The sequence below is a fragment of the Carlito syrichta genome, unplaced genomic scaffold (genome assembly GCF_000164805.1).
Source record: "Carlito syrichta isolate Samal-C Ts95f unplaced genomic scaffold, Tarsius_syrichta-2.0.1 Scaffold306441, whole genome shotgun sequence".
Taxonomy (NCBI): domain Eukaryota; kingdom Metazoa; phylum Chordata; class Mammalia; order Primates; family Tarsiidae; genus Carlito; species Carlito syrichta.
In genome coordinates, this window is record NW_007250537.1 from 480105 (window position 1) to 498300 (window position 18196).

At 40.6% G+C, this 18196-nt stretch overlaps 1 protein-coding gene across 2 annotated transcripts in view; it reads left to right on the plus strand.

Annotated features, from left to right (window-relative positions):
• RNF216 (ring finger protein 216) overlaps positions 1-18196 on the plus strand; it is a 175898-nt gene that overhangs the window by 67987 nt on the left and 89715 nt on the right. For both annotated transcript variants that reach the window (XM_008063017.2, XM_008063016.2), the window contains 5 exons: positions 5608-5747; positions 10930-10980; positions 11886-12023; positions 14774-14922; positions 15448-15526. In XM_008063017.2, coding sequence (XP_008061208.1) covers positions 5608-5747; positions 10930-10980; positions 11886-12023; positions 14774-14922; positions 15448-15526 — 557 coding nt within the window. The remainder of the gene's footprint in view (positions 1-5607; positions 5748-10929; positions 10981-11885; positions 12024-14773; positions 14923-15447; positions 15527-18196) is intronic.

The window sequence follows — 18196 nt, forward strand, 5'->3', positions numbered from 1 at the left end:
GCTCAGGCAATCCACTCACCTCAGCCTCCCAAAGGCGCGGGATTACAGGCTGAGCCACCGAGCCCGGCTTTATACCTTTATTTCTATATTGATTCTTAAATAGTATATTAGGCCATCTTTAAAGGGCCCTGGAAGTATGAATTAAAAATTACACTTGATTTATGTTCACAGTTTAATGTTTATGACTCACACTTAGACTTTCTTAACAACTTTTTATAAGCACACAAGCTAAGAACCCCTCATTTTTTTCCAGGAATTCTATTTTTCTTCTTTTCATCTTGCTTTCCATCTAGGCTATGCATTGCTTGGCTCAAAGATTGAGACAGATTCTACCTTCTTTGTCCTTTTTATTGTCTTATCTAATGACCATTGCACAGCCTTCTCATGAAGAGTCTGGTTAGAATTTGGATTTAAAATGAGCATCGGCCAGGCTCGGTGGCTCAGCCTGTAATCCCAGCACTTTGGATTGCCTAGCCCACAGGTTCGAGACTAGCCTGGGCAACTTGACGAGACCTCGTTTCTACAATAAATCAAAAATTAGCTGGGTGTGGTAGCGCGCACCTATAGTTCCAACTACTTGAAAAGCTGAGGCAGAAGGTTCGCCTGGGCCCAGCAGGTTGAGGCTGCAGTGGCCGGGAGCATGCCGCTGCACTTCAATCTGGGCAACAGAGTAAGACCCAACTCAAAAAAATAAAAAAATAAAACGAGCATCAATAAAAATAAAACATGTTGACCATACCTGTAAACCCAGCACTTTGGGAGGCCGAGGTGAGATTGCCTGAGAGCAGCCTGGGCAACTTGGCAAGACCTCATCACTACAATAAATCTAAAAATTAGCCAGGTGTGGTAACACCTGTAGTTCCAGCTACTTGGGAGGCTAAAACAGAAGTATCACCTTAGCTCAAGGTCAAGGCTGCAGTGGCTGTGAACATGCCACTGCACTCCAGCCTGGGCAACAGAGTAAGACTCCAACTTAAAAAAGCTAAACACACTGGGCTCAGTGGCTCAGCCTGTAATCCCGCGCTTTGGGAGGCCAAGGTGAGTGAATTGCCTGAGCCCGCAGGTTCGAGACCCACCTGGACAACTTGGCAGGACCTCACCTCTACATTAAATCAAAAAAATTAGCCGGGTGTGGTAGCGTGCACCTGTAGTTCCAACTACTTGGAAGGCTGAGGCGGAAGGATCGCCGGAGCTCAGCAGGTCAAGGCTGTGGTGGCTGGGAGTGACCACTGCACTCCAGTCTGGTCGACTGAGTGAGACTCCAACTCAAAAAAAAAAAAACTAAACAAAGCAAAAAAACATATTACCTACTGCTAGCAAGGCTGACCAAGAGAAAGAGAAGATGTAAATTACCAATATCAGGAGTTATTCCTTCTGGTAGGGTTATTACTATAGACCTGCAGACATCCAAAGGGAAATGCTATGGACAACTTTACACATATAAATTTGACAGCTTAGACGAATTGAGCCAACTGCTTGTAAAACACAAATAATCAAAATTTACCCATATAAGGTAGATAACCCTGTAGCTGTTATGGTAATTGAATCAGTAACTTTAAATCTCCCAAAAGAATTCTCAGCCCTAGATGTTTCACTGAAGATTTCTGCCAAATGTTTAAAGAATTAATACCAATTCTGTGCAAGCTCTTCCAGAAAATAGAAGAGTAGTAAACACTTCCCAAGTCATTTTATGAAGCCAGTGTTGCAGTAAATAACAAAACTAGGCAAAGACAGTACAAAAAGAAAGTTACAGAACAATATCCCTCATAAATATAGGTGCATAAATCTTTTAACAAAACAGCAGCAAATAAACCCAATGATACACAAAAAAATTACATGCCATGATCAAGTGGGGTCATTTCAGATATGCAAAATCGGTTCAGTATTTGAAAATTAATCAGTATAATCCACCATATTAACAGACCAAAGGAAAAAATTCACATGACCCTATTGATAGATGCAGAAAAATCATTTAACAATACTCATTCATGGTTAAAACTCAGAAATTTAGGAATTGAGGGTTGCCTCCTCAGCTTGATTATGTCTATAAGAAAACAGCTAGGCCGGGCTCGGTGGCTCAGCCTGTAATCCCAGCGCTTTAGGAGGCCGAGGTGAGTAGATTGCCTGAGCCCGCGGGTTCAAGACCCACCTGGGCAACTTGGTGTGAGACCTTGTCTCTGCAATAAATGAAAAATTAGCCAGTCATGGTAGCACGTGCCTGTAGTTCTGGCTACTTGGAAGGTTGAGCGGAAGGATCGCCGGAGCCCAGCAGGTTGAGGCTGCAGTGGCCGGGAGCGGCCACTGCATTCCTGTCTGAGTGACAGAGTGAGACTCCAACTCAAAAAAGAAAAGAAAACAGCTAGGCCAGGCTCGGTGGCTCAGCCTGTAATCCCAGCACTTTGGGAGACCGAGGTGAGTGAATTGCCTGAGCCTGCAGGTTCGAGACCAACCCCGCGCAACTTGGCGATACCTTGTCTCTACAATAAAAATCAAAAAATTAGCTGATCGTGGTAGCTCACGCCTGTAGTTATGACTACTTGGAAAGCTGAGGCGGAAGGATTCCCAGAGCCAAGTAGGTCAGCACTTGGGTGGCAGTGAGTGTGCCACTGCACTCCAGCCTGGGTGGTGGAGTGAGACTCCAACTCAAAAAAAAAAAAAGAACAGCTTACATCATCCTGAATGGTGAATCCTTTCCCCCTAAGATTGTGACCACGGCAAGGGTATCCTTTATTCATTGCTATTTAACATACTGTTGGGAGTTCTAGCCAGTGAAATCAAGAAAAGGAAATAAAAGCTACAGACCTGAAAGGAAGAATTAAAACTATTCCTTTATGCAGATGATGCGATTGTTTGCATGGAAAACTTCAAGGAATGTATCCCCCAAAATTGTAGAATTAATAAGTGAATTCAGCAACGTTCTAGGACATTGTAGTCCCCACTTATGCATGGTTTCACTTTCTGTGGTTTCAGTTACCTGAGGTCAAATGCGGTCCGAAAATATTAGTGGAAATTTTCAGAAGTAAACAATTCATAAATTTTAATTTGCACACTGTTTTGAGTGATGTGATGAAATCTCATGCTGCCTGGCCCAGGACATGAATATCATCCCTTTGTCCAATGTCCACACTATATAAACTATCCATCTGTTAGTCACTTAGTAGCCATCTTGCATATCAGATCGATGGATATCAATAACTGCAGTATTATGCTTATGTTCAAGTAACTCTTGTTTTACTTTATAATACTTTGTTAATAGCAGTTCTTATTGTTGCTGATATTTTACTGTGCATAATTTATCAGTTAAACTTACATAGTTTCGGGTTCAGTACTATTCATGATTTGAGGCATCTCCTGGGGGTCTTGGACTGTATCCCCTGTGGACAAAGGGGACTACTGTATAAGATCTATGTGCAGTAAACCATTGCATTTCCATACACTAGCAGTGAGCATGTGGAAACCAAAATATTAAGTATAGAGCCATTTATAACGTCTCCAAAAAATACTAAGATGTAAGTCTAACAAAACTTGTACAGGATTTATATGATAAAACTACAGAAAACTGATGAATTCAAGTACTAAATAAACGGAGAGATGCACTGTGTTTGAAATTCAAGTACTAAAAACCTAGTGAGAATGAACTAAATATAATAAAAATAAAAATGTATCAGGAACCAGATATAGATGCACTATGTTTGTGCATGGAAGACTCAGCATTGTAAAGATATCAGTTGTCCCCAAATTGGTATATACTTTTATTACACTTCCCTTCAAAATGCCAGCAAGAATTTTTAGGTATGGGTGTGTTTATCCTAAAATGTTTGGAAAAACAAGGCATTAGAAGAGCTAAAACAATTTTGCCAAAGAAGAATAAAGCAGGAAGACTAAGTCTACCTGATTAAGATCTATTTTGTAGATATGGTAATCAAGACTGTGTGGTATTGGTAGAAAGACAGACATTTAGATCAATGCAACAGAATAGAAACCCAGAGACAGACTCCCACAAATAGATTTTTTTCCTATTTAAAATAAATAAATATTTATTATATAATAGCCTTGTCAAGATATAATCCACATATTTTTTATCATATATGCACTTGTGCAGTCACCACAATTAATTTTAGGATGCTTTCATTATCCCTAAAAGAAATATTATTACTATTATGATGTACTATAGTTTTGATAGATGTTACCTTTGGGAGAAACTAAGTACAGAATACACAGACTATTTCTTACAACTGCAGGTGAGTCTTCAGTTAATTCAAAATTCAAGTTTTAAAAAATACTACATATTAAAACTCATGCAGAAAAAGAAGTTAGAGTGAAATCTGTAGACTTCATTGCATTATTTCAAAAATAAAGAAAGGCATTCTTTAACTTGGTAAATTATAAGAACTGAGTAAAGACAAAGGAAGAAATAATAAAGGGTAAAAAATAATTTTAGAAACTTTAAGTGGAGATGGTAATTAACATTTATTGAGCACTTATTATGTACCAGACACTTTGCTAAGTGCCTTATTTGAATTAATTCATTTATAGTTCACACAACCGTATGGGATATTTGTGTCACTATTGTCATTTTACAGACACACATTTTAAAGCACAGAGAGGTTAAATAACTTGCTAAATGTTATAAACCTAGTAGTAGGTAAGCTGGGAATCTGACTTTTATGTCTACTCTCTTAACACTGTGCTTTGCTACTTTCAGAGTACCAAAAACTGGTTTCCTGAATAAAAAGCTTTAATTTTTAAAAGCCTAGTGAGAGTGAACTAAAGAAAATAATAAAAATAAAATGTATCAGGAACCAGATATAGAACATATTTTTAAAAGCAAAAGAGATTACCAAGAAACCCTGTATGGAATAGGGTTTTATTGAAAAACATAAATTACTAAATCAGAAGAAACTGACATATTATATATCCGGTATTTGTCATTTGGCACTCTGTTATCTTTTATTCTAATGTTATTATGGTGAAACTTAAGTATCACTTTTTCAGCTATTTGTTTATTTGAAGATACTCAGAACTTAAAAGCTTAAAATACAAGACATTTGCACCTACAAGAATGACTAACATTAAAAACTGATTATACCATGTGTTAGTAAGAATGTGAAATGATGGAACTCATAGACAGCAATGCTGGTAGAGGGAGGATTTGATACAGCCACTTTGGAAAACTGGCATTGTTTTCTAAAGCTGAAAATAGCCTGTCTCATGATCCAGCAATTCCCAACTGAATTGTGGGCATGCATTCATCAGTAATTATAAGCAGCCTTATTCATGGTAACCCAGAACAATAAATCCAAATAAATATCCTCAGTAGTAAAATGAGTAGGTTGTTGTATATTGTACAGTACAATACTGACAGGATAAGAGAGTTTCTCCACTTGGAGCATAACCAGGGAGGAAAAATCAAAAAGGACAAAAAGTACACAGTAGATTGGGGAATGGCAAGGAATCCAGTTTTCTCAAATGGCAGAATATGTTAGAAATCATGAATTGTCCTACCAGAGAGTAGGTGTGGGACTAAGCCACAGAAGATGAAGTTGCTGACCTGGATTCCTAACTAACAGTTGTCTGCATGATTTTGCATGGTCATCTATCTTTTAGGTGACATAAAAATAGAAAAGAGGATGTTCTTTCTGGAGAATAAGCGACGACATTGTAGATCTTACGACCGACGTGCCCTCCTTCCAGCTGTGCAGCAAGAGCAGGAGTTCTACGAGCAGAAAATCAAGGAGATGGCAGAGGTAGGATGATGTGCTCTGGTCTTGGAGTATGTTTCTGGGATTCTGGTTTGCTAACTATTAGGACTTAGTACAAAACTATCTTTCAAGATTTCCGTTTTTTTGTTGGTGGTGTTTTCAAAACCAGACTTGGTGGCGCACACCTGTAGTCAGCTCAAGAAGCTGAGGAGAATGGATCCCTTCAGTCCTGGAATTTGAAGCTGCGGTGAGCCATGATCAGGCCACCGCATTCTAGTCCAGGTGACAGAGTGACTCAAAAAAAGATAGAAAAGATTTCCCTTTAAAGTGACTAATATGAGTAAGTGACAAAATTTTTGAAAGAAAACATTACTAGATTTTGTTATGATACTGACTGATGTTTGTAATTTTTTTTTTTTTTTGAGTTGGAGTCTCACTGTCGCCCAGACTGAAGTGCAGTGGCCACTTCCGGCCACCGCAGCCTTCACCTGCTGTGCTCTGGCGATCCTTCCGCCTCAGCCTTCCAAGTAGCTGGAACTATAGGTGCATGCTACCACGCCCAGCTAATTTTTTTGATTTATTGTAGAGATGAGGTCTCGCCTGCCCAGGCGGGTCTTGAACCCGCGGGCTCAGGCAATCCACTCACCTCAGCCTCCCAAAGGTGCAGGATTACAGGCTGAGCCACCAAGCCCGGCTTTTTTTTTTTTTTTTTTTTTTTTTTTTTTGAGTTGGCGTCTCAGTCTGTCGCCCAGACTGAAGAGCAGTGGCCACTCCCAGCCACCGCAGCCTCTACCTGCTGGGCTCCGGCGATCCCTCCGCCTCAGCCTTCCAGGTAGCTGGAACTACAGGCGCTCGCTACCACACCCGGCTAGCTTTTGATTTACTGTAGAGATGAGGTCTTGCTAAGTTGTCCAGGCGGGTCTCGAACCCGCGGGCTCAGGCAATCCACTCTCCTCAGCCTCCCAAAGGCATGGGATTACAGGCTAAGCCACTGAGCCCAGCTATGTTTGTAATTTTATAAATCAGATTTGTTTTAGATAATTTTAGTTGGAGTTTACTAAGCATATCTGTTCCACCTCCTTCAGCCTCTTAACAGTGGAGAAAAACCAGAGAGGGGTTTCATGTAGCTCTTTAATTTTTTCAAGCATATTATCAAATGTGCAAGTTAACTGTAACCTATATGAGGGATGCTCAAATTATCTTTTGGAGGGTGGGCCCCTTGTAGTATAGGCTTCCCCGGTAAATGTTCTAAGAACACGTCAGCATCAGTGTACAGCTAGCTAGCATTGTTGTGAGCGGCTGTGCTCAGCTTCAGTGAATTTTTTTTTTTGGAGATTCTTCCATTGCATTTGCCCACTTCATGATAGATGATTTATGAGCGTACCTACTCACACTGCAGTTGAGTATTCATCAGTTTTTGACCAAAAGTAGCATGACCCTCATGCCCTGTCCTCCCTGTTCACTCCATCTTACCCTGAGCAACTTTGTTTTGTTTCCCTGGATGAGAAAAGTCCAAAGGGAAATGTTTTGCCAATGTGGAGGAGGTGAAACAAAAAATGGCAGAAGCACTGAAAGACATCAGAATTGACAAATGTAAAAACTGTTTTGAACAATGGAAACGCTTCTCAATAGGTGTATCGCATCAAATGGAGAGCACTTTGAAGGTGACTGTAGTTTAAAGACAAAAGAATAAATACACAATTTTTAATAAGTAAATCTGGGGCTTTTTTGGAATATCCCCTCCTATATTTACTGTTTAATAAGTGTCTTCTAGACCAACAGATCTTAAAAGTGGCTTCACAGTTCCCTGTGTCTTTAGAGGGTCTGCAAGGCCAAATCTCTCAGAACAACACTGGGCAGTACAGTGACCCTTGAACAGTATGAGGTCAGGGGCACCAAGCCTTGCACAGTCACAAATTCATGTGTGACTTTTACCTCCCCCAAAACTTGACTACTAATACCCTACCGTTGACCAGAAGCCTTACTAACAATATAGTCAATTAGTACGTGTTTTGTATATTGAATATATTATCTACTGACTTCTTACAATAAAAGTAAGCTGGAGAAAGATAATATTAAACTCATAAAGAATAGAAAATATGTTTGTTATTTATTAAGTAGAAGTAGGTCGTCATAAGTTCTTCATCCTTGTGGTCTTTACCTGGAGTAGACTGAGAAGGAAGAGGAAGAAGAGTTGGTCTTGGTGTCTCAAGGGTAGCGGAGACAGAAAAAAAATACAAATAAGTGGACCTGCACAGTCCTAACCTGTGTAGGTCAGCCGATTGGCTCTTTTCACCATGTTGAATTTGCACCAACAGAACAAAAGCAAATTGTGCCATTGCACGAATCAGGCTGGTGGCACAACAGCTTATAATCATTATTTTCTTCCCCACCAGGTACTCACATTTTTAAGAAATGCTATTTTAGCCTGAAAAGGTCTTTGTTAAAACAGTCAAGATTATTTATCAAAATTTCACCCTTGAAAACATCTTTTCGGTGTTCAGTGTGACAAAATGGAAACTGCATAAAGTGCTCTTGCTACATAGCAGGATGTGACGCTTGTCTCAGGAAAAGCACTTGCATCACGGACAGGCACAGTAGCCACTTTTTCCCCCCAGAGCATCATGTTTACTTGAAAAATGTCTGACATAAACTGTAATTATTCAAAATTAGGTATATAGTGGATATTTTCTCAGTAGTGAAGATTATTGTGACCATTGGTAAAATTCTAGATCTTAAGCAGAAATTAGAAAAATTGTTATCTTAATCCATCACGGAATCACATTTCTTAATATCACCATTGATCTCATCAGAAAAGTAAAGTATTGGCAAATTGGTGAAAGTAGTTTAGTTAATTGTGCTTCTTAGTTCTTAATTATTCTTTTGTTTGTTTGTTTGTTTTATTTTACTTTTTTTTTTTTTTAAATTCAAACCCTTGTGTCGAGGTCGGACTTTTTTTTTTTTTTTTTTTTTGAGTTGGAGTCTCACTCTGTCGCCCAGACTGGAGTGCAGTGGCCGCTCCCGGCCACCGCAGCCTCGACCTGCTAAGCTGAGCTCCTGCGATCCTTCCGCCTCAGCCTTCCAAGTAGCCGGAATTACAGGCATGCGCTACCATGCCCGGCTGATTTTTTGATTTATTGTCGAGATGATGTCTCACTGCCCAGGCAAGTCTTGAACCCATGGACTCAGGTAATCCACTCACCTCAGCCTCCCAAAGGTGCAGGATTACAGGCTGAGCCACAGAGCCCGACTGAGGTCTGACTTTTAATAGATTGCAGCAAGGGAGCTGCTCTGCTGTGTCCAAAACCCTGACCTAGAAGCAGGTCATCTACAATGGCTTAGCACCAGGTTCCCCCATGAACGGGCCTGACCAGCAAGAGGGTGGCCGCCTTTCCGGTCGCACCCCATGTCCTGGGACGAGGGGCTTTCTGTGCCAGACCGGCTCCAACGCACGGCAGGGGGCATCCTGCCAGCAGGAATGGCAGGGGACCAGCTATCCGAGGCCAACCGAGGCTCCATGGCGCAGCCGTATAGTTCAGTTCAGGCAGGATTCTGACGTAGAGGCATTCAGTCATAATCCCACAGATGGTAACTTCACCCCATTGGCCCCTCAGCCAAGCATATACACCAAATGTCTGAACCTGCGAATTATTCTTTTTAATGTCCACATTGTCCCATCTCTGACCAGTGACAGCTCCTTCGAGTTAGTTCCTCTGTCCTGACCCCAGTCTCTGACAATATCCTTGCTTTCTGGCAATGCAAAATAACCCGGGTTCAGCTTCTGCTTTCTCTTAACTGGCCCTGGAATCAACAATTTCTCCAAGGTGCTTTATTTTCTTTAGTGAAAATTTATTCTGAGATTTGTTTCAGATTTGGTTTGCATAACAACTTATACTTTATGTTTGTATTCTTTTCTCTTATGCTAAAAAAGGAATCTTGGTTTTTAATAACATAATTACTGTCAGATTATATCAGGTTAAGAATATAAAATTAAAATACTATCTTTTAAAGTAATTTTGTGTTTTATCTAGTTTTACAAAACTTGTTTAGTTCTTAAGTCAAAATTATAAAATAAGGAATGGAGTTTGTTTCTTGTTTCTCTTACTCTCTATATAACCATTATTATTAGTTTTTGCCTTATCTTTCCTTGTTTTATGCAAAAGCAAATATGTGTATGTATTTACCCCTCTTTCTTATCCAGAAAGTAGCTGGCTCTTCTGCACTTGATTTTTTCACTTAACAGTGCATCTTGGCAGTCACATCACAGAAATCCATAGAGATTTTCCTTTTTCCTTTTCGAAACTAAGCTAGTAGACCATTTTATGGGATACGAGAGTTTATTCAATCATTCTCCTATTGGTGGACATTCAGCTTTGTTTCTAGGTTTTTGCTATTACAAATCATTGCATGATAGATAAGTTGGTGCATACATCATTTCATATTTCTACCCCAGGCCATCTTTGGACTAGACTCCTAGAAGTGGCATTATTGAATCCAAGTCAGATTCCCTCACCCATTGTGGTTGTCCTGCTTTGGATTCTCACAAGTAATATGCAGGAGTGAGCTTGCCCACCAAGCAACCAAGCTCACCCATGAAATCTCTTGTCAAACTTGGTTTTTACTTCTTCATTTTTTTGCTTGCTTAAGTTATTTTTTTGCTGTTCAAGTGTCTTATGTGTCAGTCTTTTTCCTTACTCAGCCTACATTTTGAGTCAGAGTTAAGAAAATTTTTCTCATATTTTCTAGCTCATTTTAGATTGTCACAGGTAACTTTTTAAACTACTAAACTGTGTAAGTAAAGAGATGACTATTAATAATACAGTTATGGCTGGGCTCGGTAGCTCAGCCTGTAATCCCAGCGCTTTGGGAGGCCGAGGTGAGTGGATTGCCTGAGCCTGCGGGTCCGAGACCGACCCGGGCAACTTGGTGAGACCTCATCTCTACAATAAATCCAAAGTTAGCTGGGCGTGGTAGTGCACGCCCATAGTTCTGGCTACTTGGAAGACTGAGGCGGAAGGATTGCGGAGCCCAGCAGGTCGAGGCTGCGGTGGCTGGGAGCATGCCACTGCACTCCAGGCTGGGTGATGGAGTGAGACTCCAACTCAACCAACAAACAAAGTAATAATAATAATAATAACGATACAGTTATGTTTATGGAAATACATACTAAATGGTTAGCATCATTTTTACTAAATTTATGTCTGAATGTATGTTTTTTGTTCCTCAGCATGAAGACTTTTTGCTTGCCCTGCAGATGAACGAAGAACAGTATCAAAAGGTAGTTTAAAATCTTGCCTTATTTATTCTGGGTATCTTCTTGGGCGTTTTTCTCTTACCACATTTCCTCAGCGTTTTGATGGCACATTTGTTTTTGTATAACCACTCTTTGATCTGCTGGGTTTGCTTTTTAGCCAAGTTACAGTCAGATACATGAACAGATATAGTCACAATATCAGACAGAACCAGAATTGAAGGGCAGATAATAATAGGTACTACTGTTTAAAAAAAAAATTGCATGCAATCCGTCAGATAGACTCTTAGAGAAGAAGGTAGATGGTGCTTTAAATTTCAAAGAAAGATGTGTAGCCTTGGGGCAGGATGAGTTTCTGTGTGTTGCCTTCCTTACTTTAAAACGTATATTAGAATGGATTTGTGATTTGGATCAATCACTGCAGTTAATAAATGGAGTGAGTATCCTGGTACATTACTTGTGATTGCTGCTTCAGTTCTCTTCAGTAGTCCCTTAAGGTAAAGCTTAGGCTGGGAGGAATGTGACCCCCCTCACACTCTATGACAAGAAGAACAAAATTCATCTTTTGAAAACTTTGAATAACATCTCTCATGCCACTTATCTCTGCTTTTTATAATCATGTTGACATCTGAGTAGAGATATTATAGCTCCCTTCGCACCATGGAATTGAATATGATAACTTCATACAAAGAATTACTCCAAAGAGTAACAGAAAACATGAAAATCTTACTATCTTTAGCTATGGATTAATATTTTGCTGGCATCTATAGTTGGATTTTTATAGCAGAAAGCAGTGTATTGTTGTTGTATGGCCCCAGGGGGTTGCTTTTTTATCTCAGAATGTGTGTTGGAGGAGTGTGTAAGGATGCAACACGAGGCTCCCCCTCTGCTTGAGTGTAGGACGTCTCATGTGTGTCTCTGGTGGCCTGCAGGATGGCCAACTGATTGAGTGCCGCTGCTGCTATGGGGAATTCCCATTCGAGGAGCTGACACAATGTGCAGATGCTCACTTGTTCTGCAAAGAGTGTCTCATCAGGTATGCCCAAGAAGCAGTCTTCGGATCTGGAAAGGTAAGAACTATGTAATATGCTTATACATAGGAAACATTCACAGAGTCTGAGGAGACCACACTGATAGGTATAAGTGCCTCGTGGAAGTGCCTTTTCTGGGGCAAGGTAGAATTCTGCTGATATGCTAACATGTGCTTACTTGATTTGTGTGATTATGTTGGTTCTAAGCACAACAGATTCTTTTCAGGGAATGGTAGAATTCTTCCAGGTCCTCATGCCTAGCCTCCCAGACTTACTTTTTTACTCATAAGCAAAATGAAGGATGAACTCAGGAATAGAGAACCTTGCAGCCTGTTTGTATGAGAGTACATTATTATTTTTTTTTTTTACAAAATGTTTAAAGGATATTATAGTTGGATTAAATGTATATTACAATGAACTATCTTACACAAGGTCATATTTCTCTGTCCAAAGTTCATTTCTCTGGATACTTACATAACAAACACAATGTGTAAAGGAGTTTTATATTGTTCTACACCACTAAGTTTGTAGTATTTGTTTCGGCTACAGTGATTAGGAATGTGGTCTTTTAACATGGCCATAAGACACATCAGTAACTTCAGTCTAATGAAAAAATCCAAATTGAGAAACACTCTTACCAAATTACTGGCCAATACTTTCCAAAAGTACCAAAATTGTGAAAGACCAAGAAATAATGAGAAACTCACAGATTGGAAAGAAACTAAAGAGGCATTATGTCTAGATGCCATCTGGTAATCCTGGTCCAGAACAAAGGACATTAGTGGAAAGTCTGGTGACATTAAGACTGTGGTTTAATGAATAGTATTGCATCATTGTTACCTTCCTGGTTTTGATTAAATAAGCTATGGTAACCCAAGATGTTAACATTAAGGGAAGCTAGGTGAGGAGGATACAGGAACTCTGTACTGTTTTTGCAACTTTTTATAAGGTTTTATTTTTTAGAAGAACTTGACCTTGGAAGTCAGTCAGAATGCAATGGGTGCTGTGTCCTTGAGCAAATAAGTTTCTTTTTCTGTAAAATGCAAATCATAGGATTGTTGCGAAAATTAAATGTGATAATGAATTTAAAGAACTTACTGTTTGACAAATGGTAAATCTTCATAAGTTTTAGCTATTGTTATTATTTTTTTTTTTTTTTTGAGTTGGGAGTCTCACTCTGTCGCCCAGACTGGAGTGCCATGGTCGCTCCTGGCCACCTCAGCCTCCACCTGCTGGGCTCCAGCGATCCTTCCACCTCAGCGCTATTGTTATTTTTAAGATGTTGTCTTTTTTCATTTGTTTTCTTTGGTGTCTTTCATGTTGAGTGTGTTCTTAGATGTCTGACATTCTTTGTTCATATTAAAGAGCTGTTTGGAAGCTGTGTGAGTAGTAGGACTTACGAGAGACTGGTGAGTTAGACTCTAGGTACCTGTGTAGCCAGTTAGCTTTTGTGTTACGAACTCAAAGTGACACTATTTTAGGTCTCATTCATGAAGTGATTCCGTCTACCTCATGTCTAGTGTGTGTGTAGGAGGCCATCTTCCAATACAAGAGAGGGACCCCAAAATCCTTGAATTTATTTATTAATAATTACATATTCTTACATCTTTAAATTTCAGTCCCCTTCAGAGTACTCTCCGTTTGGTGCAGTATACCTATCAAGACACTTTTTCCACTACTCAAAACGGTTTATGAATTTGTCCATTTCTGTGCCTTTTAGTGCTTCTTCCTTTTTGTTTCACCTCTTCCTGCTTTGGCAGAACGTTTCCCATTGAGGACTTCTTTTCATCTGGGGGACAAAAAAGAATCGTTCCGGGCAAGATAGAGTGAGCAGGGAGGGCGGGGCACAGGGGTCATGCCGTTTTCGTTCAGAAACTGCTGAACACTCAGTGCAGTGTGGGGAGGTGTGTTGTCATGGTGGAAGAACCTATCGCCTCTTTGCCACAACTTAGGACGTTTCTTCCACAAATCATGATACAGCCTTCTCAAAACCAGATTAAAACTTAGGTTGACTGTTTGATGCAGAGAAACAAATTCCAAGTGTTCTACAAGGGGCCTCCCCTCCAAAAGATAATTCTGATTTTGGGGGGATCCCCTTGTATTCTGGAGCCGAGTGGGAGAAAGGAGCTGGAGAATTCCCTGTTTATTATGCAAACTTCATTTTTAAGCCCCGATCAGGCCACACCTCAGCTTTGCCTTCTTGTGACTGGTTACCAGACCAGAGCCTTTTGGTCCAGCTGTTCATGAGACCTTCCTCCTTTCTTTCAGAGCTTCCCGATTCCTTCTGAAAGGTATAGGATCTAGAGGCTCAAACAAGCTCCCTGTTTTCAGTTTATTTCTGTCAGTTCCTACTCCCTTCTCACCACTCAACTTCACCTTCCAGGGCCTCTTCAGCTTTCCAGTATTTGCAGAGTGAAACAACTTGCTTCTCATAAGCATCTCCTCTTCAGACACTGAGCTGTGGCCTTTTTCTCTAGTCTGCTAAGCCATTTACCCTTCCTCCATTCACTTTACTTCTTCATGGATTATAATTTGGGCTTAGAAGTTCCTCTAGTGATATCAAAGATGGCCTTTATGTTTTTGTTTCATAGTTTTCTTAAGTGTGATTTCTCAGAGAAGAGGAGGCAGAAAAATCTTCACTCTGCAGTCACAGAATCTGTGTTTATAACCACTATTTATTTGCCTCCCATTGAAAGATGCATTTAATAACCACTGTGACTTTTTGTTTTTTATAAACTTGGTTGAATTTTCTTCTCTCTTTTCTTTGCCTGCTTACCTTATCATTCTAGTCAGAGCTTAGCTGCATGGAAGGCAGCTGCACATGTTCATTCCCAACCAGTGAACTGGAGAAGGTACTTCCTCAGACCATCCTATATAAATACTACGAGCGAAAAGCGGAGGAAGAAGTTGCTGCAGCCTATGCTGATGAGCTTGTCAGGTTAGTTCCCAGAATCAGAGGGTGTCATCTGTCAAATCATTCCCCGTTGTGAAGATTGCCTGAGCACTTTGATCAGATGGTGAAAATTTTGTAACAAAGCTCTGTCTTCCAGAGTTTTTGGCATTTCTTGCTGGGAAAGAAGATAGTTAATTTTATTAGTGGAAAAATCTGCAGCTCAAATTTTTACTTATATTCCGTTGCTACCTCCTAATTTTCTAGCCCATAGGTACGGTCATTGTGCCATTGAAAGAAAATTGGCGTGTACAAAGAGTTCTCATTAAGGTTAGGATATGTTTATTGAGTGCTTTATACTGAGTTCAGGGGGGTAGAATGATGCCTGTGTTTCTTTGTAATAGCTAATGCAAAGATGAGGCTCAATCTCTGTTTTAATGAAAACCAAAGAGTTAAAAAAGAAGAACTATGTGAATCTCCAACTCAAAATTCCATCTTAGTATGAATAGTCACATGGAACCAAATCAGATCTTAAAATTTCAAGTAATACTGCTTCTGCTGTTTTAACTCTAGGTGCCCCTCCTGTAGCTTTCCTGCTCTGTTGGACAGTGATGTGAAGAGGTTCAGTTGTCCTAATCCTCGCTGCCGAAAGGTAGGCAGGCACATTTTTTCTAGATATCTATTTGAATCACTGTATTAATGGGTTACACTAGCCCAGATATCTGCTGTTTACCTACGTGCAGATGCATTAGAAGGATTTGAATACCTTCCTTTTCATAAAAGTAAATGAAGAGCAATATGGCGGTTGACATGGTTACAGAGATGGGGACCGCTTGCAGAATTCCAGTTACAGAGCTCTGTATTCCTGTTTTATGTCATCTTCTTATAAGGACAGATGCTGTCATGTAAAATGTGAAAGATTTTTGTTTGTTTTTCTCCCACTTGTCAGCGTTTTTCTTGTGCGGCTCTCTCTCTCTCTCTCTCTCTCTCTCTCTCTCTCTCTCTCTCTCTCTCTCTCTCTCTCTCTCTCTCTCTCTCTCTTTCTGTCTCTCTCGGTGCCATCTCATAGCTAGACACCCACTGATGCAAATCTTCCTTCACTTTATCTAGGCTCCTACTCTGTGAACTAAGAATGCCTTAAATTTTATCAGCTATTTATAAGCCACTTAGACTTTATAGTGAATATTAGCATCCGCCTAGACAAAGATGTTTTAAGCCATTTCTCTAAAACTGACTGATTGTAGAATTGAGTGCTGCAGTATCTCTGCCTTGAGGAAAGTGAAGAAATCAAGGATTAGAGAAAAAAAAAGAAATCAAATAAATGGACCAAAATTGTATTCCTTTTATTGTCGGCATTAATATTTCGATGTGAAATCTAGAGGTATTCTCAAAAATGATGTGGCCATTTAATAATTGTTTGCACCCTAGGCTGCGGCTATGACAGTTGTCCCAGTCTCTGGCATCTTAGAACTAAGAAAAGAGAGTAACTGACTGTCCCTTGTGTGCTTCCAGTGTGACAGGCCACGGAATGCCTGGGAAGGTGATGCCTGAGCTAAGACACAGAGAGTAAGGAGGAAGTAGCCACAGGAGGGGAAGGGTAGAGAATGGAATAGGTATGGAGGAATATTCTAGGCCCAAGGAGCAGCAGCTACCTGGACACTTACTAGGAGTGTGAAGGAGACTCATAAGCTGGGTAAGGGTAGGATTATGCAGGTTCTTGAGCATCATTCTGTGGTGGGGAGAGAGGTAGAATATTAGGAAGATCTGTTCGGCTATTGAGTAGTCCAGGTGAGAAATGTACATCACTGCCACCTCTTCTGGATTGCTAAGAGGGAGCTGGGAACTACATTTCCTGGTATGGTTTCAAATAAAGTCTGACAGTAAAAGTGCATATATTTGGAAGGCCAAGGAGGAGAGGCTGTTATTCTTCAAAGATATTTAATAGCAACCTAAGGGCATATGTGAGTGTAAAGCAGCATCCAGTGAGTGTCATGATAACATTGACTTGGAACATTAGTGGGAGCTTCCCAGATACTCTTAAGCCTTAAGAGACTTAAGGTCTTGAGCAAGAACACCAAATATTCTGCTTTCTGTGTGTGTGAGGGATTTGCATGCCATGCTGAACTTGGAGGTGTCGATGTAACTTCTTTTGGCCAATGAAATGTGAATGTGAGTGAGTAGGTCACTTGCAGAAGAAGCCATAAAGGCATATGTTTTGGGATGATGTCAGCAAGATGTCATAATAGGAAGCCCCAGATTTGCCTTCTCCCGTGGAGACACCGATTCCATGACAGTATATGGACAATTTCTCTTTATGAGAAATCCAGAAGGCAGTTAAGAGATTTCTGTACCCTTCTGTACTTTATGTGTGAGCATAAAACTAGTTGTGTCAAAACCAGTAGGAGAATTTGTGACACTCAGTCTTCAGAGCTCTTCCCCCCAGCACTGCACAATGTGATTGGGAGGAAATGCCCAACTCCTAGCTTCTCCCTGGGAAAGGAAAAAGAAGACTAGAACATATATCTAACATGCAGTCTCTTCAGAGGTCTACCCAAGGAGCTAGTTTTGGTCTTGTCTGACCAGAAAGGGTGCCAGATTAGGAGCCACTGAGAACAAATGTGATGGTGGAGCTAGCATGTGCTAACCCCCATTGCCCTCCCCAAGTTCAGTACAGAATGAGTGGCAGAAAACTCCCTCATTCTCCCTGGGGAGGGAAAGAGTTGGAGCATGAGTCCAGCATTCTAGGTGTTCAAGAACCCTACCCACCCCACTTGGTTTCTCTCTCACCCGTCAGAATGTTGAGGGAACCTGGCGTGATCTGAGTTCCCAGAGGCACCAAGAACAAGAGAGCTGGGTGCTTTGTGCTGCTCCAGAGGACCCACAGTAGTCAAAGCTCGGTATACCTCAAAAGCTTTTCCTTGGTTGGGGAGAAGGGTAGAGTGTAGCGTGTGTCCAGTGTTTGAGCTTCTCAAGGAGCTATCTGTCTCACCTAGCTCAGACTGCCGATGAGATTTAGCATACTCTGTATGCCTGGAAGGGGAGCTGCTAAGACCAAAAAAAGAGGTGAGCGACTTACATCATCTCCAGAGAGCCTGCAATACTTCAGACAGATTCTAGAAGAAGCAAGAGGTTATGAGCTCCTGGGGAAAGAGGGGACCTGCAAAACCTCTCTAATTAGGAACTTACATGGCACTAGTTTAGAGACCAGGCATCCACAGAAAAGGTTCAAGAGTCCCCCAGAATCTCTTACGCTGATTGGTAAAGTTATTTCCCTATACAAAGCCAGTCTGTAAAACTGGAAAAGGTGGATTTTTTTTCAAAT